General features: G+C 41.7%; 1 protein-coding gene across 2 annotated transcripts in view; it reads right to left on the bottom strand.

The window, feature by feature from the left end:
* OCA2 (OCA2 melanosomal transmembrane protein) overlaps positions 1-22,968 on the bottom strand; it is a 313,888-nt gene that overhangs the window by 266,202 nt on the left and 24,718 nt on the right. For both annotated transcript variants that reach the window (XM_045005021.1, XM_045005030.1), the window contains exons 2-3: positions 4,054-4,152; positions 2,705-2,893 (exon numbers count right to left, since the gene is read on the bottom strand). In XM_045005021.1, the coding sequence (XP_044860956.1) occupies positions 2,705-2,893; positions 4,054-4,152 (288 nt within the window). The remainder of the gene's footprint in view (positions 1-2,704; positions 2,894-4,053; positions 4,153-22,968) is intronic.

The raw sequence follows: 22,968 nt of genomic DNA, 5'->3' as shown, positions 1-22,968 counted from the left end.
GACACTAGAATTAGTTGAGAAGGCTCTAGTTCAATAAACAGCTGCATTAAGAGAGTCATTTGTGTAATAGAAAACTAAACTAGACAAGTTTCAAAAGATTCAGAAGTCATATTTGAATCATAGTGGAAATAAGTCCTAGGATCAAGATCACTCATGGGAAAATTAGAAACCATGTAGGTGGCCACAGAGTGATCCAAGCCGCAAGGCAGTGGAGAAGCAGGCTCAGTCTATTTAAAATCTTTCATCTAGAAACATCAAAGTCCAAGCTATTGAAAAATGAAAAATAGCAGAACAAAAAAGGTTTGAAACTCAAGGCAGCAATGACCAATTTTAAGTTACAAAAGCAATTACCAGCACCTCAGGATTGATAATACGTGTGAGCTACAACCAAGTAGGATGTGTGAAGAACACCCAGTACATGTCTTTAATTATATATTTTGTTTCTCTCTCCCACATCTATTCTCTACCTCTTAACAACACACTACTATTTACGTACTTTGTTGGAATTTTTTAATATTTTACAAATTATTAAAGCCCTGTTCAGATTATTTTAGATTTAATGCATTTGATAAATCTTCAGTCTGCACTTTCAAATTATGTTTCAACAGTTCTTATTGAAACAAGAAACATGATGACAACTACATTGGAAGATACAATAGAAATCAAGAGGCGTTAATTGAGAAGTCCATAACTACTTGTCCTTAAATAACAAATTCATCCTCAAGAGCTGACAAGATATAATTAGGAGCTTCTGAAAAATGTTATTTTATTGATGAAGCATAGCATTTGGGGGAGAGGGTTGTTTGGTTGGTTGGGTTTTTGGCACTTAGTATTACAGGAGCAGTGCTTTTAACAGCTTACAAACCAGAAATGATCAGCCTTTGACTTAACCATATTTGGCAACCTGTGTCTTGCATTACGATTCTAATCTGGCATAGAAATGCAAGTACAAATTCTGTGCCAGATTCTATCCTGATTTATACCCCCAGGGGAATCCCATTGGACTTCAAGGAGCCTCATGAGGTGCAAATCTGGGCAGAATTTCCCCTTCTGTCTCTAAACTTAGTGATTGTGAGCCACATCCTCAGCTAGTAGCTCCATTAATGTCAATGGAGCTATGCTGATTTATACCAGCTAAGGATCTGGCCCTTTATGTATATTCAACAATACGGCAAAATATCTCATAGGAAAATCCACCAAGGAAATATAGTACTTTCCTAAAATGTAAACTTATGTAGTTTTGCAAATGATTATGTAAAGGAACCAAGCAGGACTGAAACAACATCAAATGTTGGCTCAAGCTGCTAATATTGCAAAGAAACAGTGCTGTTATAGTTGTCATTATTTATCCAAGCTGTGCTAACTGTAGCCAATACAGTTAGCCTACTTTGCTTATTCAACAACAATGGAGAATAGGGAAAATCCCGTGTTATTTAAATATCCCTAATTAGAACTGGAAAATAAACATGAAGCAGTGAGCTAAAACAAAGTACATTGTGTGATTTAGCCAAATAACGTTTTGTAACAGAGTGGCAGACTCTAGAAACTGGCACAGGATGCAGGGCAGGGAGCAGCTGGGACCCACACATGTGCACACCACACCCCCAGGGAGTGGTGGGGACCCACACATGTGAAACGGAGCTCATTTCTAGTTCAGGCCCATCTTTTAAAAAAAGAATTTTAGGTAGGGTTAACATATATCTGTATTTTCCTGGACATGTCAGGCTTTTTGGTTCTTAAATCGCCATCCGGGAGGAAAATACGGACATATGGTAACCCTATTGGTACAAAAAATACATACTGTGGAACATCCCTTAAATCAGAACTTTTTATAAGGAACCGGTTGCTAAGAAATGAAAGGCTTTTTTTACATGTTTTTTTTTTCAGTCATCCTTGCCAGGGCCCCGCTGAAAATGTTCGAATTGGGCCCCGCACTTCCTAAAGCCGGCCCTGATGCAGGGCACCTATGTTGAGTAACAAGAGATATTGGAACCCTGTGCAATGCTGCCAGGTGATTACTGCAGGTGCAACTAGAATATAAAAAGAGTGCTGTAGTTTCTAGAAGGGGCAAAGGGACGTAGCGTCTGGAACAAAGGGATTCTGCAGCTAAAATCTAGGAAAAGCCAACACTGACCAATTTTAGGCTTAAATTCAGGTTGTGTTGATAACATTTAATTAACTAATAAACCCATACCCCCAAGAAAGAAGTAAATGTAGATTTTATACAAGGTCTGCCTACTTTAGATAACTGAAGGATACAAGTCGGTTTTGGCACATCTTGCATTACAGTACATATAAAAAGCTATTATGATTATAATAAAAATACATTTATAAAAATAGTGGTAGTTAAACTATTCAAACAAAAATTTATCCAAGCAGCAAAACCTATTGTGGAAGATCTTGTGGTATATTCACAAATGAACAGAAAGAACTTAAAAAAAAGGCATAAAGACATATTTTTTCCTTATATAGTATTTAGTTAGAGACCTAAGACAAGTTGCGAGTAATAACAAGGAGCCCTAAATCTTAATCAGATTTCACAACGAATGTCAAAGGGTGTTTTGGTTTTGCTTTAAAATTGATGGGACAACATGACCCAGAATATGGGGTGTTATTTTACTCATTTGCAGAAATGAAATCATTTTCAAGACATTGACCCTTGCAGAAGTAACAAAAACAAAACAAGCAAGCTCTGGATTCATACCTCATCTTTGATAAATTGAACTTGACATGAAGGTTGTCCAAGAGTTCATATTTCTCAGAGGAAGCAGATCTAGACAAGCTGGCCATTTCACTTCCCAGGTGAGACCTTTGCTCAAATTCTGCAGAGCTGTTATCCCATGAATCATCATCTGTGGTAAAATCTGGATTATGAAGAGCCATACATCGTAACCTACAAAACATTTTTAATAAAAAATGAATAAATGATTTCCCTTAATTTAAAAATATACTGGTTTATATCCTGATTTTGCACATACTTAACTTTCCTGTGATTGATTTCACTGGGAATACTCATGGTAGTCAAGTTAAGCATGTGCCTAAGAGTTTGCACAATCAGGACATTAGTGTGATGGCTGGTGGAAGAAATGTTATCTGGCTGAGATTCTAGGAGCTACACCAGGGGTAGGCAACCTGCGGCACGCGAGCTGATTTTCAGTGGCACTCACACTGCTCGGGTCATGGACACCGGTCCGGGGGGGCTCTGCATTTTAATTGAATTTTAAATGAAGCTTCTTAAACATTTTAAAAACCTTATTTACTTTACATACAACAATAGTTTAGTTATATATTATAGACCTTATAGAAAGAGACCTTCTAAAAATGTTAAAATGTATTACTGGGACACGAAACCTTAAATTAGAGTGAATAAATGAAGACTCGGCACAGCACTTCTGAAAGGTTGCTGACCCCTGAGCTACACAGAGTCAAGTAAATTGTGTGCGTTTAGGAACTGGGCAGTGCAGACAGCTTCTCTGAGAAACCTATGCTTCATGAGAGTGAATCTCTGCCCTGTCAAACCCCATGCATTTGCTGCAGGGAAGAGAACAGCTCGAGTCTGATGACTCATGGAAGGCTGACTGGAGTGCAGCTAGTCTCTGGCCTGGTTCCCCATCTCTGCGGCCTGTGGAAAGGCTAGTGGAGAGGGAAAGAAGTAGGGCTGTGTGAGGGGCACAAGGAGAAGGGTAACTGTGCAAGGGCGGCTGGGGTTTAAGGGAGTCTGTGAAGGGGGAGGAGTTGGAAGGTGCCCAGTCTATATGTATCAATGTTTTGACACATACTTTGGTTCACTGGGGAGTCAATAGAGTACCTCCATGGGGGAAGAACCCTTGATGCGCCAGTGTCTCAGTGCATATAAGAATTGGCCACTTGGTGCACCAGGGATTGGATTTTGTATGCACCAACACATCAGCACATCACAAGCTTCTTACAGCACTAAAGTCCTACTCCGCTCAGAACCCCTACTGTCTAGGCTGCCTCTCTGCAACCCTACAATCAGAATGTCAGAAGGAATAAAGTAAAAGCAATCCTTAATTTGAAATAAAAATAACTCACCCATTGTCCTCAGAGGAAACCTTCAGCAAAGGCGTCTTCTCTGTAAAGCAGTTGTCCTTTGACCTTGCGCTGAATAATTTCGGCAAACCAAAGTGGTACCTTAGAAATAAATAAATAAAACTAAACGGATAAATCAACAGAATTGATCATTCTAATTTTAACGACCCCCTAAGACTCTACACAATATTTTATAAACTAAAAGTATATTTATATAACTAATTAAATATTAACTTATCAAGTGGTTGCTTCCTAAAAAATTGCAGGCAAAATTCTCTCCATTCTTCACTGAGTGCAGTCACCCTCTGATTGCATAATTTGTATTGTTCCATGTGCCTAACTCCCACAGAAGTCATTTCACATGTGCAACCAGGGCAGGTATGCAATAAAGATCCACATTGTGAACAAGAGTTCTATACCGCAAATCAGGAGAGAGAATTTTATGCTGCATTTGGACTCTGAGATGTTTTTGGCAAGACCAAAGTGATCCTGGATCAGAGGAAAGAAACCCTTTGAAGAACTGGCTGACACACCTGTCTTCCTCCTTCCATCCACGGCAATCCCCACATCTCCCCATTCATCAAACTGGTTGCGAAGTTTTGGGATCCTGTTTGATTCGTCATTAACCACTGATAATCAAATAGCATCTGTGGTAAAAAATGGCTTCCTCCACCTCCACCTTACTAGTAAACTTTGCCCTGGAGGAGGATCTACCCACAGAAATCCATGCTTTTTCACCTCTAGAATGGATTATTTAAATCACTGTATACGGAGCCAAGGATGGGAATGATGCAGAGGTTCCAATATGCATCAACCTACCTCTTCATTATTGCAGGCCACTGTGAACCCATCATCTCTTTGTTCTGATCCCTCTACTAGCTCCCATTCTGCTTCTGTTGCTGATATAAGACCTTGGTCCCGATCTCCAAAACCACAAATAAGTTAGTACGCAGCTACATCATCAATCACATCTCTATCCATGATCCACTGAGACAGTTGTTACTTTATGCACTGCAAGTAGCCACGCTGAAGTCAGAGGGACTACTCACATTGTGTGAAGTTAAATATGTACATAAGACTTTGCAAGATTAGGACCTTAGCTGTCCAGTTCAATCTGCCAGATAGTTTCCAATATTTGTTATCATCTGCTAGCTGTGCTATGGCCTATGTGAACTGAAGATGGTGATTTCAGTAGATGGTCTACATCTTACACGCACGCCCCTCTGTACGCACCTTGTTAGCAATCTTAGAAGAAAGACTAGGAAATGATTGGGCATAGGGACTGAACTACCTGGCCCCTCCAGATCAAAGTTTCGGCACATTGGCACTGGAGTGTAAGTTTCATTGTCACGGTCTGTTCTGTGAAGAGATGGCTCCATTCTCTAAGGCTGTCAACATGCCATCTTTTTATGAGCATTTCATTCACATTAAAAAAGTTAAAAGAAAAAACCTCCATGTTTTTGAGAGCTTGAGCCCTCATTTAACTCAGCCACAGTCTAAAACGATTGTTTCAAACCCTATAGTTTTTACAAAATAAAATCCATAATCATAATAAAAATACTATTGGGATTTATAATTTTAGGCTCATTTAACATTAACAATATCTTCTAACTACACATTCCTTGCAGAAATTTTCACCAGAAGTTGAAATGTTTAGTTACAATTCTGATGGCAGGATGAAGTTTCTTGTGTTCTGCCAATATTTGACAAGGGCAAATGGGATGACCCAGGTAATTATAAGCACATCAGCCTGACATTGATCGCAGGCAAAACAATGGAGTGGCTAATACAGCTCGATTAATAGAGAATTAAAGGCGGGTAATATAATTAATGCCAATCAACATCAGTTTATGGAAAATAGATCCTGTCAAACTAACTTGATATCTTTTTTTGATGAGATTACACATTTGGCTGATAAAGGTAATAGTGTTGATGTGATCGACTTAGACTTCTATACGGCATTTGACTTGGTACTGCTTGACAGACCTTTGATTAAAAAAATAGTATGAAACAAAGTGAACACAACACACATTAAATAGATTAAAAACTGGCTATATGACAGGTCTCAACATCTAATTGTAAACAGGGAATCACTATTGAGTCGGTGTGTTTCTAGTAAAGCCCCACAGGCACTGATTTTTGACCCAACACGATTTAATATTTTTAGCAATGACCTGTGTTACCTAGCAGCTCTGTGTTCCTGGGGAACCAGAGTGCAGTACCCAGCATGTCTGACTCACGAAAGACACCCCCTGACCCCAGCCTCTGCTTGAACCAAAGCCAATCAGAAGGAAGACTTACAAAAAGCAATGAAAAGGCAGTGGGAGGCACACCTAAACCCTTGGGATAAGGATGACAGGATTAAGGAAACTCCCCTAGCCTCATTTGCATCAAAGATGGGACAAGGAGGCATCTCCGTTAGCATACAGAATAGAGAACAGAGATTTCAAGGCAAGAACTGCATGGAATTCTGGGACCAGAAAAGCAGGGAAGCACTACATGATGGGGGATCTCTGCTCCAGATGTTAATGAAAACCCACTCCTGCACACACCCAGTTCAGTAGTTATCAGATCAATTCTAGTAATAAATCCTTTATTGGTATCCAAAATACTGGAGCCCCCTAATTGCATTGTGAGCTCCCTCCAAGGAACACTGCCCATAGCCAGGAATGATCAGCTCCCATTGTCTAGCCTGAACAAAACAACTTTGGTATACTCCCATGAGCCATCAGTTTATACATAAACAAATCTAGTATTCTCCCTTGAATGATTGTTGTTTCTCTACAAAAACATCTACCCATGCTCAAGTGTTCTGATGCCTGAATCCAAAATATGCATCAGTTCCATTCTCCCCGCCCCTCCCCCCCCGCCCTCCGTGGGTGTCTTTTAGTTTCCTCATTCGCTCTGCAGCAACGCTCCTCATACCTAAGCTAAAAGATCCCTGCAGCACTCAAAAATCCTGTTTCAGAGTGGTAGCTGTGTTAGTCTGTATCAGCAAAAAGAACAAGGAGTCCTTGTGGCACCTTAGGCCTGGTCTACACTACAACTTTAGGTCGAATTCAGCAGCATTACCTCGATTTAAGCCTGGACCCGTCTACACGACGAAGCCCTTTTTTTTTTTTTTTTTTTTTTTTTTACTTAAAGGGCTCTTTAAATCAATTTCTTTACTCCACCTCCGATGAGGGGATTAGCACTGAAATCGGCCTTGCCAGGTCGAATTTGGGATAGTGTGGGCGCAATTCAACGGTATTGGCCTCCGGGAGCTATCCCAGAGTGCTCCATTGTGACCGCTCTAGACAGCACTCTCAACTCAGATGCACTGGCCAGGTAGACAGGAAAAGGCCCGCGAACTTTTGAATTTCATTTCCTGTTTGGCCAGCATGTTTGCAGAGCTCATGCAGAGATCATCAGCATGATGTGCACATTGCCGGGGCACATTGCCCGCCTGTACTTTGTGAGAAGTCTATGACCATGTCCCTCTCGTCACTGCGCTGCCGTCGCCTCCTCGCCTAGTTTTGTGCAAAACAATTATCTGACGGTGGGAGGGGCGACTGACGATATGGCTTACAGGGAATTAAAAATCAACAAAAGGGGTGGCTTTGCATCAAGGAGAAACACAAACAACTGTCACACAGAATGGCCCCCTCAAAGATTGAACTCAAAACCCTGGGTTTAGCAGGCCATTGATTTCACAAAACAAATTGGGTCAATTTCTTGTTTTGATCCATCTATCTTTTACATCTTAGGCTGGCAGCAGACGGTGCAGTACGACTGCAAGCCATCATCATCTCCTGGGTGCTCGGCAGAAGATGCTGCATTACAATTGCTAGCCATCATCATCTCCTGGCTGCTCGCCAGAAGATGATGCAGTACAACTGCTAGCCATCGTCATCTCCTGGGTGCTCGGCAGAAGATGGGAATGACCTGGCTGAGTCACTCCCATGTCTGCCCAGGCACCCCTGACCTATCTCACCAAGGTGGGCTAAAAGAGCACCCAAGAGTACGACGACAATGGCTACCAATCGTAATGCACCATCTGCTGCCAAAAGGCAATGAGCTGCTACTGTGTAGCAATGCAGTTCCACGTCTGCCAGCACCCAGGAGACGTACGGTGAGCTGAGCGGGCTCCATGCTTGCCGTGGTATGGCATCTGCTCAGGTAACCCAGGAAAAAAGCTGCAAAATGATTGTCTGTAGTTGCTTTCTCAGAGTGAGGGAGGGAGGGAGAGGGGGGGCCTGACGACATTTACCCAGAACCACCCGCGACACTGTTTTTGCCCCATCAGGCATTGGGATCTTAACCCAAAATCCCAATGGGCAGAGGAGACTGCAGGAACTGTGGGATAGCTACTCACAGCTACCCATGGTGCAACACTCCGGAAGTCGACACTAGCCTTGGTACTGTGGACACAGTCCGCCAACTTAATGCACTTAGAGCATTTTGTGTGGGAACACACACAATCGCCTGTATAAAAACGATTTTTAAAAAAACAACTTCTATAAATTCGACCTAATTGCATAGGGTAGACATATCCTTAGAGACTAACAAATTTATTTGGGCATAAGCTTTCATGAGCTAAAACCCACTTCATCGGATGCATGCAGTGGAAAATACAGTAGGAAGATATATATACACACAGAGAACATGAAAAAATGAGTGTTGCCATACCAGCTCTAAGGAGACTAATCAATTAAGGTGGGCTATTATCAGCAGGAGAAAAAAAACGTTTGTAGTGATAATCAGGATGGCCCATTTCAAACAGTTGACAAGAAGGTTGAGTAACAATAGGGGAAAATTAGCATGGGGAAATAGTTTTTACTTTGCTTAACGACCCATCCACTCCCAGTCTTTATTCAAGCCTAATTTAATGGTGTCCAGTTTTCAAATTAATTCCAGTTCTGCAGTTTCTCACTGGAGTCTGTTTTTGAAGTATTAAGTCGCAATTCTCCAACAAAAAAACTTCAAAAACCGACACCATTGGGAGGGAACTTGCAGCAGAGCTCTGTATGAGAACACAAGTGACACAAGCAGTACATTGATAGAATTACAGAACTACCCCCCCCCCGCCCCCAAGAGTAACCCTAATAAATGAGCATACCCCAAAGTAACGGACAAATCTAGTAACAGCTGGAATAAACATAAAATAATCACTGATGAAGTTTGCAGATGACACAAAGATTGAGGGAGTGATAAATAATGAAGAGGACAGGTCACTTATATAGAGTGATCTGGATCATTTGGTAAGCTGGGCACAAGCAAACAAAATATGCATTTTAATACAGCCATAAGTAAATCTATACATCTTGGAACAAAGAATGTAGGCCCTAGGTACAGGATGAGGGACTCTATCCTGGGAAGCTTTAGCTGTAATGCCATAGCCAAAAGAGCTACGGTGATCCTTGGGTACATAAACAGGGGAGTCTCAAGTAGGAGTAGGAAGGTTGTAGTTCCTCTGTATTTGGCACTGGTGTGACTACTGTTAGAATATTGTGTCCAGTTTTGGTGTCCACAATTCAAGAAGACTGGTGATCAATTGGAGAGAATTCGAAGAGCCAGAAGAATGATTAAAGGATTGAAAACATGCCATATAGTGATAGACTCAAGGAGCTCAGACTGTTTAGCTTAACAAAAAAAGAAAGTTGAGGGCTGACTTGATCATAGTCTATAATTGCCTACATGAGGAACAAATATTTGATCATGGGCTCTTCAATCTAACAACAAAGGTATAATAAGATCCAGTGGCTGAAAGCTGACGCTTGACCAAAATCAGACTAAAACTAAGTTGTAAATTTTTAACAGTGAGGGTAATTAAACACTGGAACAACTTACAAAGGGTTGTGACACATTCCCCATCTCTGGGGATTTTACAATCAAGATTGGATGTTTTTCTAAAAGATCTGGTCTACTTCAAACAGGAATTATTTTGGCAAAGTTCTATGGTCTGAGTTCTGTAGAAAGTCAGTCTAGAGGATCGCAGTGGTCCCTTCTGCCCATACAATTTATGAATCTATGATCAGGAATTCATAAGCTCATTTTATAATATAATACAAAAAATGATTAACTGCTTCTCCTGTAAAATACGACACTTGAACTTGGGGCACAATGATAAAGTTCAATCAAAAAGACAGAGCATGGTGGGAGTTATGTATTGCTAAGTTTTACATGTGGCATAAACAATCTCCATAATGACACATGCTACTGTGTTATAATAAAGAAATTAAAATCTGAGATTAGTAGCCAGAAAACAGTCTACAAATGATCCCATTGTCTTTTGCTAATGGTTTATTATCTAGAACTTCTTATCCACACTACTTAGATTAAAATTTATTTCTCACTGACTATTCTGCTCCTTTAAAAAATGCCACATGGAAATAGGCTTATAACTGGATACTCTGACAGTAGACATATACAATACATACCTAAAACAGAGACATCTCCTGACTTAGTCCCCAGTCCTACAATTTGATCCACACAGCAGACCCTTACACCCACACATTTCCCCATGAGTTAATGGGGCTGTGTAAAAGCAGGAATCCATCAGGAACTGCTGGATCGCAGCCATTTTCATTGTAAGGAATTAGGATACCTCCTCCACACAATGAGATCCTCCTGCTTTAAACAGTAGATATTTCTATTTAGAAATAGAGGTCCAGATCCTCAGCTAGTGTAAATGGTGTAAACTCCAGTCTAGTGTGGGGCCACTTCTACTCCCATGCAGGTGGACAGGAAGTGGAAAAAGCCTTGGTTTCAGCACCACAATGCATCAGCCAGCTCCGCTGAGCAGGTGTGAAGGGGAAAGTAATCTGCACTGTCTTACTTCCCATCCTGGAGAACGAGGGAAGCAAGGGCTGAATTGTAACTCAAAGTGCTACATGCTGCTCCTTACTCAGGGCACACAGTAAAACCATCATCTACCCCTAAGTGAGTAACCAACACACAAGGAAACTGAAAGGGAAAGGGACAGCAGCAAGTGCAAACAAAAGAAGGGTAAAAGCGATGCAAGAAGGTATAGCTACTTCATCTTACAACCTCATACTGGTTACATTAGCTCTGATAACCCTACCCCTTCCTCTCCCTCAACATGTAACATCCTCACTTACTGGTGTGTAAGCTGCATCGTTTAAGTCACCTTTGAATTTCACTCTAGCTTCATGTAACTGCCAAGAAAGAACGACCAACGTGTTGAAACTGGAAATCTTTCTTCAGAACAAAACAGTATTGTTCATGACAATAAAAATGTGGAAAAAGTAAGAGAAACACAAGTATAGAAAAGAGCAACAGAAAAACGACAACCTTGGTGAAATCAGAAGACCCCACTCCCTAATGAGGTTATGGGTCTAATTAGAATGAAAGAGGTACGAACTATAAAACGAATAAGAGCATAAAGAAACATAAAGGTGGAAAGTTTCAAAGAGAAAAATTTTAGAGAGGAGAAAAGTTAGAAAATCATCATAAAGGATGATGTGGACTAGGCAGCAATAACTTCGTGTGAAATTCATGCCAGTATGGAGGTCTAGTACAAGGACCTCTGCACCGCTAAAACCCCCATACAATGGCTGTCTTAGTGGTTGGTCTCACACATACAGCACTGAAGGTTCATTTAGGGCCAACATAGGTGGTCTGGGAGTGAGCTCTGGGAAGGAGCACTGCTCCACGTTTATGCAGATTCATTGACCCTGGTGCCCCTCTTCTTGCGGCCTGTGGCAAACAGGACATTTACAGTGGCCCAAAAACTAGCAGCAGCAGTTTAGGTGTATCCCTCCCTACCCACTGGCTAGCCCTGAGCAACTGTGGCATGGACTAAACACCACTTATTTGGGGGCGGGGGGAATCAGCATGCTGAACTTTAAACCCTGGAATCAGTTTGCACTTAGAGGGTTATCTTCACAATCTCATGGGCTAGGAACTTAGGGCCAGATCCTCAGCTGTAATGAACTCAGATTACATTCAGCACAGGTGAAGAGACAGCAGAGCAGGGGTGAAGGTGTCTGACAAGCACTTCCCCATTCCCACAGTTATGGGCCAAAACACACACACACACACCCCCTAACTAAGAGAAGCTGGTAGACATAAAATATAATTAGAGAGAGAGAATACACCATTTTAATTTCAGCTTCATCCACAACGTAAGGGGAAATAAACAGATAATACAAATAGAGAAAAACATTTTCATACTTCAAAGACACTATGAAAAGTGAATAGTAAACAACAAATCAATAGCCACGAGTCAAAAACACTGACAGTGTCCTTTCCAGTGACTACAAAACACTAGCAACATGGAAAGATCCCTCTCGCATACAGGTTTCAGAAAAGAAAAGTATAGCCTGCCTCAAGTATAACTGTAACTACTGTCAAGTATTCAAGCGTCTCTTCCAGCATTTATTCTCAACACATTCACAGTGCAGCTGGGAATGTTGTTATTAATTAAGAGACAAACTGTTCTCGAGACAGAAAATTGTATTCTTAACCCTTTGGCAGCTGCTGAGAGCTAAGCATACAGGTTCGGGCTGCAGGGGAGAGGGATGTACCATTTGTTATGCTTTTGACTGATGGAGAGAAGCCTCCTTTTTATGAGCCAGGTCCTGACAACTGAGATCATACTTCATAATCACTGATATTACAAACACACAGTGTCTGGCTGTTTCCATGGGAACCCAGAAAATTGACTGACATGGTCAGTGGAAAACTCCCCACCTCACAAGTAATGCAAATGCTGCAAAGTCATTCGGAAGTCTGAGGCAGGAATTTTCAGGCCTGAACCACGCTTTCTCATGGAAAAGCTAATGGGTAGGGTATAGGAGGCAGGGCTCACCCGCAGTCATGCAGAGCCTGGGGGACCAAATGGGAACCTCTGGTGCCCGCAGCACCCTATCATTATGCCCTCGCCCTAATGTGAGTGAATGAACGATTCTGGTTTGGTAGTATTTTACATCTACGTTGCAGAGGTAGCGGAGAATCAGGCCTAGTGCGCTCCCTCCTTCCACATCTCATTCTAATTGCTTTGGGGGAAAAGGATTATCTTTCCCTGTCCTCTCCACTGCCCTCTCACGGCTATAAGGAGGGATAAGGAGGAGGGAGAGGTCCAGTAGCTCCCATTTGTTTGTTGAGAGCTCCTCATACTATGCTGCATGTATTACAGGATTGCCAACTTTCCAATTTCTCACTACAGCAGGAGTCCTGGAACTTCCCCCTGCCCCTGATCCACCTCTTCCCCTGAGGCCCCGCCCCCTGTTCCGCCTCTTCCCCCGATGCCCCGCCCCCAGTTCCGCCCCTTTCCTCCAAGGCCCCACTCACTCCCTTCCCACTCTTGCCCCCGACCTGGGCTCCCTCTGCTCGGAAGGGGACTAGTCATCTGCCACTCATGGAGCCAGGGCTAGGGGCTGCATGGAGCCCACCTGCCTGCCCGCCCACAGGATGCAGATAGGAGACAGCCCTGGGTTGAGTAGGGGCTGGCGCGGGTTGATGACTCGCATCTCCACCCCCCTCACCCACTTGCCCCTAAGGCAGGGAAAAAAGGGAAGGGCTTGTCCCTCCCACTTTCAAAAGTGATGAGGCAATAGCTCCCTGTCCCTCCCCCTGTTCAGGCACCCCTGCACTACAGCTATGGTCAAAATTGCCTGGGCTGCTCAGCTCCCCACAAGGATCCTCTTCCACCCAGCAAGGGGCCAGGCCCGACTCTCTTTCCTTAGCTTTGGCTCCTCCAGGCCTGTGGCAGCAGCCAAGCCAGCCCCACTCGGGGGCAGGGGCAAAGTGGAACCTAAAGCACCTCCAGCCAGGGGGTAGGGCTGCCCCTCCTCCCCATGCTCCCCACTCCTGCCCAGCAGGTGCTGCTCTGCCCTGGGCTCCGGGCTCAATCCTGGAGGGCTGACACCACTGGGCCCAATCCTGTGCCACCCCATTTTTGCACCTCCCCACATCAGGTCTGCGCCTGTGGCAGCTGCCCTCTTTTCCCGCCCTAGATATGGCCCTGGAAAATTGCGGTAACTGGAGTTTTGGTGCCCAGTCAATACTTCTGACCATAGACTGTACAGGTTCCCTTAAAACTGGACTTTCTGGTCCAAAACCAAACACCTGGCAACCCTAATGTATTAGGCAGACTGAGGAGCACTGTACACGCTGTTCCTAAGACCAGGCAGAGTGGACATCTTCCAAAGCCCACTGAAGTCATTGGGAGTCTTTCCATTGGTTTCAATGGACTTTGGATCAGGCCTGTGAGAGAAGCTCAAGACTCTCCTCTCAGAACATGCTCCTATCTAGCTGAGTTTCTACACTTATGCACCATCAGACATACTGTGGAGCACACTCCTGCAAAGTCTTTCCTAGACCCAAGGTAAAGTTACACTCTACTTTCCTTTAAATAATAGGAAAGGGCAAGATTTTGTTCTGGAAATTGCAATGCAAAAAATAGCAAGTTTTCAAATCTCAGTATACCAAAGCAAAGAATTTGCTGCTAAAAGAAGCTTCTCCTTAAACATATTGACAAAACCAGAGGGAGGAAATCAGACCACAAGTTCTGCTGTTAGCTGACAAACACTGCTAAATTAATCACTAGCGATAGTAGGCTCCTAATTATTTAGTCTGACATTGAAAAGAGATTAATCATTCCACACAGTGCAATACATTTCTCTTCCCTATAAGAGAACAAATATATTTTAAACACCAGTCAATATAATGCTTCACATCTTGTCTGTTAAGCAGCTGCATTACATACCAGTAAAATAGGGATTTCTATGACAATGGAAAATAATGAAAATTTTCACTTCTATGGAAAGGAACCAGATAGAATTGGAGAAGGGGTGAATTTGCAACCAAGAATGTCAACAGTTTTGAATAGGACTCCTTGAAAATGACACCAGATAAAACACATTTACAGCAAAACTGCTTCAGAAAAAGTTAAAATGTTTCAGCAGATCAGTTATACCTAAGGCCTCACAGAAGTCACAGAGGTGGCTTATTAAAAGAAGCACAGAAATACAAGAGAGCCAAGTATGCTTTTCTGAATAATAATTGTAAAGTAAATAAAACTTTAAGCAGGACTTATTGGGGGGATAAGCCCTGGGGTAGAGAGACAGAAGATACGGTAATTAATCAGGCAAGAATCCAGTGACAAATGCAGGCCTGTTATTCTTTAGTTATACATTTTGAAACATCTACAAAACCTTTTTCAGACCACACCTAATTTGACTCAATAGAGAATATTCGTCCTTACATCAAGTCATATGTACTAGAATAATTATTGGTTTGGGGAACTGTGTGATTTTTTAAAAATATATTTGCATAATGTAGCCACAATCTATCATGTTATCAAAGTAAAAACTTGGGAACTTTTTTTTTAAATAGTTAAGTAAATGCTAAACATATTCTTCCATCCATATTCATAAAATCTATTTAATGACTGTGACTGTGTTGAAAAAATGACACTGCCCCACGCTACAGCAATTGTTTAAATCAACTGTTGCTCCTTTGATATATCTCATACCTATCTCTCTATCATGAATGAGCCACAGTGGTTTCACTTACACCATAGGAAAACTAAACAATTCCGTTGGCAAGATTACCCAGTATAAAAGCAGTTTGATCAATTGACATGTTAAGAGTTGAGGAAGGAAGTGCCATCTTGACAGCTCACATCTCTAAGTGGGCTCCAGACAGTTTTTAATGACCACTTTAAATATGTCACTAAATCAGCAAATAACCTGTTGACTCTTTAAAAGCATGCACCATTAAGATGTCAAAAAAAGTTTAGCAATGAAGGCATTTTTTTTTATATACTGTGTTGTTTTCTCTTCGGCTATTTGTACGGAGTAATTTCCCTTTATCCAGTAATGCCCAGGGTGCCCAAAATGCACAAAGGTGTTGGAGCTGCCAACTGCTGACCAGATATTACAGAAGATATAACCAATCAGAGAATTCCCCATCCAGTAGCTGGACTGTAAATGTACCGTGCACATCACTGCAGCTGAGACTCAAACCAGAATCCCCTTGTAAGCCAAAGGAAGAAACAATTGATCAAAAAGGAAGCATCCCCTAGAAAGAAACAATAAGAACCGGGCTGGACTTATCCCAGCTGGAAATCATTCCTTGTGTACCATACACACACACTGCTTGTATCAGAGGGGTAGCCGTGTTAATCTGGATCTGTAAAAGCAGCAAAGAGTCCTGTGGCACCTTATAGACTAACAGACGTATTGGAGCATGAGCTTTCGTGGGTGAATACCTACTTCATTGGCTGCATGTCACTCTGCTTGATTCACCTCTGTAGGTGCAATTTGCCTTCCAGCACATCACACAAGGGTAGCTGTGCCACTGGAAGCATTTGCCTAAAGTGAGAGAGAGGAAGTGGTATCACCCCTTCCCTTCATGGAGCGTTCTGCTAGGCAAGGCATCTTTAAGTTCAGTAACAGCCCGGCAGTTAGAAAGCAGGGCAGATGAATGACTGTCATTCCGAAGGCCAGGGATTTGGATGACCAAGCCTGAGATTTTCAGAACTGGAGCCTAGACTGGATCTGAGTTAGTTATGATTTGATTTTGTCATGGCACCATGTTGATAGAATAAATGTCCAGCAGGGATCTAGATATCAGCTGCTACCTTTGCTTGAAGCTTACCATATCACAAGATTCTTACCTGCCATGGCAAGGTTCTCTTTTCTCCCTGATGTGAAGGCATTCTTAAACTGCTTATTTAGGAGGCCATCAAGGTTTGGATAAAGAACTGGAATAAGGTGAGGCTGACCTCTCCAAAGAGTGACTCCACTGAGGGAGGCTGAGAAGATGGTGTTGAATTCATGGATCTGAACCTGGTCTAATCGGAGTCTGAGTAAGAGGCCTAAATTGACCTTCATTCTTCTTCTGCCCTGTTTGAACCAAGAGAAGAACTTTCAATGAGCACAGTACAAAAAAAAGCCCACGGTGGAGGGCTGCAAAGTTGGAAAGAAAGTGCAGTTGCAGCTTTTTTCCTCCACCTACTCCTTCAGCAAAGAAAAATTTAGAGCTCTGGGAAAAGCAGATGCCTTGAGCTGAAGCAGAGCAATAACTGGGAAAGGGAGGAAGGAGGTGACACATTTTAGAAGCAGGTGGTGCCAACAGTCCAGCTGTTGACAACTGCCAACAATTTACAAGTGTGTAAGAGGAAGCAGTGTAGATTGGCAGTAGTCCAAATCCAAAACACACATTTCTATGCATCAGATTCAGATAACCTGTCAAGAGAAGTTATTCCCAAATGCTACAGGGCACACTGAAAAATGAATCTGCTTTAAGAAAACATTTTCAGTAACCTTTTAATGCATGGCTACATATTTAACATCATAACACACTCAAGAAGGGTAACTTTTAAATGCCAGCATCGTCTCTCCTCTGAATTGCTAAAAGCTTTTAGTTTAACTAAATCTGCTATCATCTTGAATTTATGATAAATTAACATTGATATTCCTCAAAAATATATGATTTTTTCAAAGAATCACACTTCTCAAAGCTAGGAAAGTCATCATGGAATTAATTTTTAATCATTTTACATCTGATGATTCTCTGGCATTGATGAAAGCTCAGATACTAAGCTGATAGGCACTAGTACAAAACAGAAAGAAACACAGATTTGTGGAACAACTGAATGTTGTGAACATCTTCTAAAATATGCAGGTCTTCAGTCATTAAGAAATTGGTAAAACATTATTCTCGAGTCTCAAACAGGATTAGGAATTAATAATCATGTTAAACCAAACAGACTTAGGGTCCTCACACAATTGTATACCCTGACAAAATGACAGCTTATTGAATTTCTAGCTTCTGTTCAAAACATTTTTTAAAAGAAAGAAGCAGAAGAAGAAACGACAGACTAATGAAGCTGAAAAGGTTAGGAAAAGGACATCAAGAAAAGAAGAAAAGACAGGCAAAGAAATTGCATGTGAATAAGGAAGGAGAAAGAATAAGGAAAGAGGAATTTTAAAAATTAGGATTTTCTAGTTGTGCTAGCATGAATGAAGAGCAAAGCTAAGCAGTCAATATTTAAAGGCTTTCAAGTACATTTGCTACCACAATGGGAAAAGCAGTGCTTTGAGGCCATATTGTGGCCTCAGTTACAGCACCACAAATATCAATGGAAGTCAGTGTAATTACTCTGGATTTCCACTGTTGCAACTGAAAGTAGAATCTGGCCCTTGGTATTTGAATAGATCTTTCCAATAACTCAAATTGCAGCAGTGCATTTTGAGGAGTGTGACAATCTGAAGGTTGTCAAGAGGGTCTTGCAATGATATTTTCACTGGGGTTCTCCTATTTCCATCCCAACATCATATAAGGCACAACTCAACATAAGAAAGAGCGGCAGACTCTACTGAGTTTCCGGGCTTCATCCTGTCAGGTGTGGTCTCCTCCCATATCCCAGGGAACTCAGCAAGAGCCGAGGGCACTGCACACTTCACTGGGTTGGGGTCTTCGTTACAAAGGATAAAGGCCAACAACTGTAATGTTTATTTGCACTTTCTGGGCCTAATAAATAAGTCCACCTATTAACAGGTGCTTTCAAAACACATGTTGTGCCCAGGCATTGACATTTCAAATGGTTTTCTCCACAGTGATCCAGAATAGTGGGGTTTCTCAGACATACATTGGAGAAGACAAACTCTTAAGAGGATAGAGTGTTTTTTTTTAAGTCATAAAGGGCTAGATGAGCCATTTAGGCACATCCCTGCACTGTGCATGGTGCAAAGCCATGAAACCTCAGAAGTAGCACCAAAGGCCTTCTGCCTCACTGAGAAAATCAACCCTGGGAGTTCTTCTAACACACAGGAGAGCATGCAGAGCTACTTCCCTTAAAGAAGATAAGTCTGCACACACACACCCATGAAGCCAAACAGTTCTGCTGACTGGTATGTAGGAAGGGCATAGCCATGGTTAGCTCTTACATGCATCACCGTAGCTGGAAGGAGGCTTCTTACCGCTCTCCTTCCCTACTGCACTCACACATCATAGGCAGTGAGACGCTAGCCTTAAGGTATACACTTCCAAGTGTGCCAGAGCTGGCCTTTCCTTTTGACAGGTGCAGTTTGTAGCTACATTTTAGCATTTTAAAAATAAATTGCAGGCATACAGCAGATTACTTGTCACCCTAATTATCTGATTTGCAACTGCAATCAGGTACTTAAGAAGTGCAAGATTTATACCTACATTTCAGTTGCAAGACATACAAACTTGGGTGAAAATATTACTGGTGTTAATGGCACCTACAAAATAGAGGCCACTCTTTTGAAATGTTACTCACATAGTTTCTTAAGCATATATACAAGCTCAAAGGCTGACTGCATTAGAAACAGGATAATGTGAGCACTAGACTTCCTCATATATTACAAGAAGCCTACAAAATACTAGGACAGAATTATTCCAATAGAACTTGGAATATTAAATTATTTAATATACAAAGACATTTAATGAGCTGACAACATTCATTTTATTTTCAGACTTACATACTCATCTCATTTCTGTCACATGTCAACTGCCCAAGCCTGAGAGATAAACAGGAATAATTTATTAAATAAATCTAAAAATGAACCCAAAATAGAAACTGTTGTTCTTTCCATAATTTTCAGTTTAGAATTGCTGCCCTGTGTATTCAGGTTCATGGATTTGGACAGAGTATTATTTATACCCGCTGTCTTTGTCCCCTAGGAGATCACCTAGAAACGCGTTTCTGAGTTCAAAGTGTAATTATTGTATAGAGTCAAAAAAAATTAGTCACACAGATGACAGTCTTATAGAAAACATGTCAACAATATAAACAGATTCCTTGGTTTTAAAGGATGGCTGGCTTTTTTAATTAGAGTAGGAAGTGAAGCAGAGGGTGGAGGCTGGCAGGAAAAGTCCAACTCTTCCCTCACATCCTTATCAAAGAAAAAAACACAATAATTCAACACCATGCATTTCATATAGTATCATTCACGGGGCAGGATACAAAAACACAACTAAAAAATAACTGTAATTGCAACATTTCTTTAGTTTACTTTTAAAAATTGTAACATTAGTTGCTACAGTTTCTTGTGGCCATATTCCTTCTCCCTCCCTCCACATGGCACTACAATCTGTGGTCACCACTCACTATATAGTATCCCAATTAAACTGTGAGTTAGTTGGGGCTGGTGACCTTTTCTTTTGTTATTGTAAAACACCATGCACAACGATGTTATTACTGTAGCATTAGAAAAATGTGAACTCAACAACCTTAGGCCATATTTGCTAAAGATGCTGGCTTTCAGAGTTATTAAACTATAACTTAGCCAATGTGCTTCAAGGCATATTCCCATAGGTGCTGGAACTAGGGGTGTCGCAGCAGCCCCTGGCTTGAAGTAGTTTCCTTCATATCCAGAGTTTACAGTTTGGCTCAATGGCTCTCAGCACCCCCACTCTACAAATTGTTCCAGCACCTCCGCATATTCCTTCTGCTTTTAAAGGCCCCAGCAGGGAGCAGTGATGGGAAAACCACAGTCTAGGAAGGAGTTATCTAACCTATGTTAATACACTTAGCTATTCAACACAGGTTCCTGATGCAGCGTCAACAGAAGATGAGTTTGAAACACAAGATCAGAATACATAAACTCAATTGACTAGGATCTAAAAAACATCAAGGATAACAAATTATAGAAACTGATGAACATCTTAAGATTTTAGTTTGTTTGTTTGTTGAACATTCACTAGAGTTAGGCCAGGGGTCGGCAGCCTCTGGTACGTGGCTCGCCAGGGTAAGCACCCTGGCGGGCCGGGCCAGTTTGTTTACCTGCCACATCTGCAGGTTCGGCCGATCGCAGCTTCCACTGGCCACGGTTCGCCATCTAAGGCCAATGGAGGTGACAAGAAGCCACGGCCAGCATATCCCTCGCCCGCACCGCTTCCTGCCGCCCCCATTGGCCTGGGATGGTGAACCATGGCCAGTGGGAGCCGCCATCAGCCAAATCTGCGGACGCGGCAGGTAAGCAAACTGGCCCAGCCCACCAGGGTGCTTACCCTGGTGAGCCGTGTGCCAGAGGTTGCCAACCCCTGAGTTAGGCACTCCCCACAGTGTCACTTGTCCAGAAAGTAGAAAGACAAAAGAGAGAAGAATTCTAACACTAGTTCAGCTTTCCTTTACAACTCTTCTTGAATAATCTCAGACAATTCCCTGTGTAACAACAAGTTCCTACACACCCAAAAGTCAACCATAATAAAAACGATAGTCCAGGGTTTGAAGGGGAAAATCCCCTCCTCAATAGGTAGATGATTTTGCCTTGGCAATATATCCATCCATCCATTCTATCCAGCACATTTCATGATATCAATCAGGCATTTCTTTGCCCCCAGTTACAAGATGCTAGATTCTCTCAACACAGACATGCACTATGTTCCCCTAAGCCTTGTACAGAACTACACATTAGTTACCCTCTAGTCTCATAAAAACTGGTTTTTGTTCCATCTTGCTCTTGAAATGACAGACTTTTTGACATTCCCCTGCAAGAATATATACATGAAGTGTGATTTATATTGAGGACAACCCTCCCATATCTAAGTTTGACCTGGATTCACACTTCCCAATCAGTGAGCCTGGGATATCATTAAAGTCTGGAAAAAGCAGAGATGCACTTCTCAGATTTTTTAATGGGACTTTCCCCCAAACAAATAATTATTGATGATTTACAGTAAAATTACCATTCATAGGGACTCTGCTCAATCTCCACAGAGACAACAAGCCTCTCTTGTGCAACAGGCAAGCTGTGGCTTTCTGATTCCAGTGAGGTTACAAATTTAAAAAAACTCACTCAATGCTGCAATGAGGACTTGTCTAGATGAACAGTTTGTATGCGGCATGCTGGGGTGTAAATCTAAAGCACACCAGCCTGCCACACACTCACTGTCCATGTGGACCCTGCTACCGCACACTAAAAGTTGCCTAGTTCACTTTAATCTACTCCAGTTAATATGTGGCAGGCTACTGCACTGTAGATTTGCCATGGAGCTTGCTATGCATTAACTATTTGCCTAGCAAGCCTCAACCTTCCAGCCACACCCGGATAAGGGTCATAAAAAAGGCTAAGTTATGATTCCTGGAGGAAGACACTGACTCCAGGGAAAAGGCATAAAGTCTTCTAAAGAGAAACATTAGAAATGGAGGAGAAGTGATTTCCTTAAGTTTCATCTTGGAATATAAAGATACCATATTGAATAAGATAGTTAAGTCAAAATGGCAGGGAATCATGTGGAAAAAAGCCCAGTCATGTACAATTGCTAGTAATTATTATTAGGGCTCTTGATTAATCACAGTTAACTCATGCGATTAACTCAAAAAAATTAATTGCGATTTTAAAAATTAATTGCGATTTATTACATATTTTGGATATTTTTCTACATTTTCATACATATTGTATTCTGTGTTGTAATTGAAATGAAAGTGTATGTTATTTTTATTACAAATATTTGTATTGTAAAAATGATAAACAAAAGAAATAGTATTTTTCAATTCACCTCACACAAGTACTGTAATGCAATCTCTTTGTCATGAAAGCACAACTTACAAATGTAGATTTTTTTGTTACATAACTGAATTCAAAAACAAAACAATGTAAAACTTCAGAGCCTACAAGTCCACTCAGTCCTACTTCTTGTTCAGCCAATCGCTAAGACAAACAAATTTGTTTACATTTACAGAAGATAATGCTGCCCTCTTCTTATTTCCAATGTCACTAGAAAGTGAAAACAGGCATTTGCATGGCACTTTTGTAACCAGCATTGCAAGGTATTTATGTGCCAGATATGCAGTACACCAGGGGTCGGCAACCTCTGGCACATAGCTCACCAGGGTAAGCACCCTGGCGGGCCGAGTCGGTTTGTTTATGTGACGCATCTGCAGCTTCGGCCAGTCGCGGCTCCAACTGGCTGTGGTTCACTACTGCAGGCCAATGG

The sequence above is a fragment of the Mauremys mutica genome, chromosome 1 (assembly GCF_020497125.1).
Source record: "Mauremys mutica isolate MM-2020 ecotype Southern chromosome 1, ASM2049712v1, whole genome shotgun sequence".
NCBI lineage: Eukaryota > Metazoa > Chordata > Testudines > Geoemydidae > Mauremys > Mauremys mutica.
The sequence above is the reverse complement of the archived record's forward strand: the minus strand, read 5'-3'. Positions and strand labels throughout refer to the sequence as shown.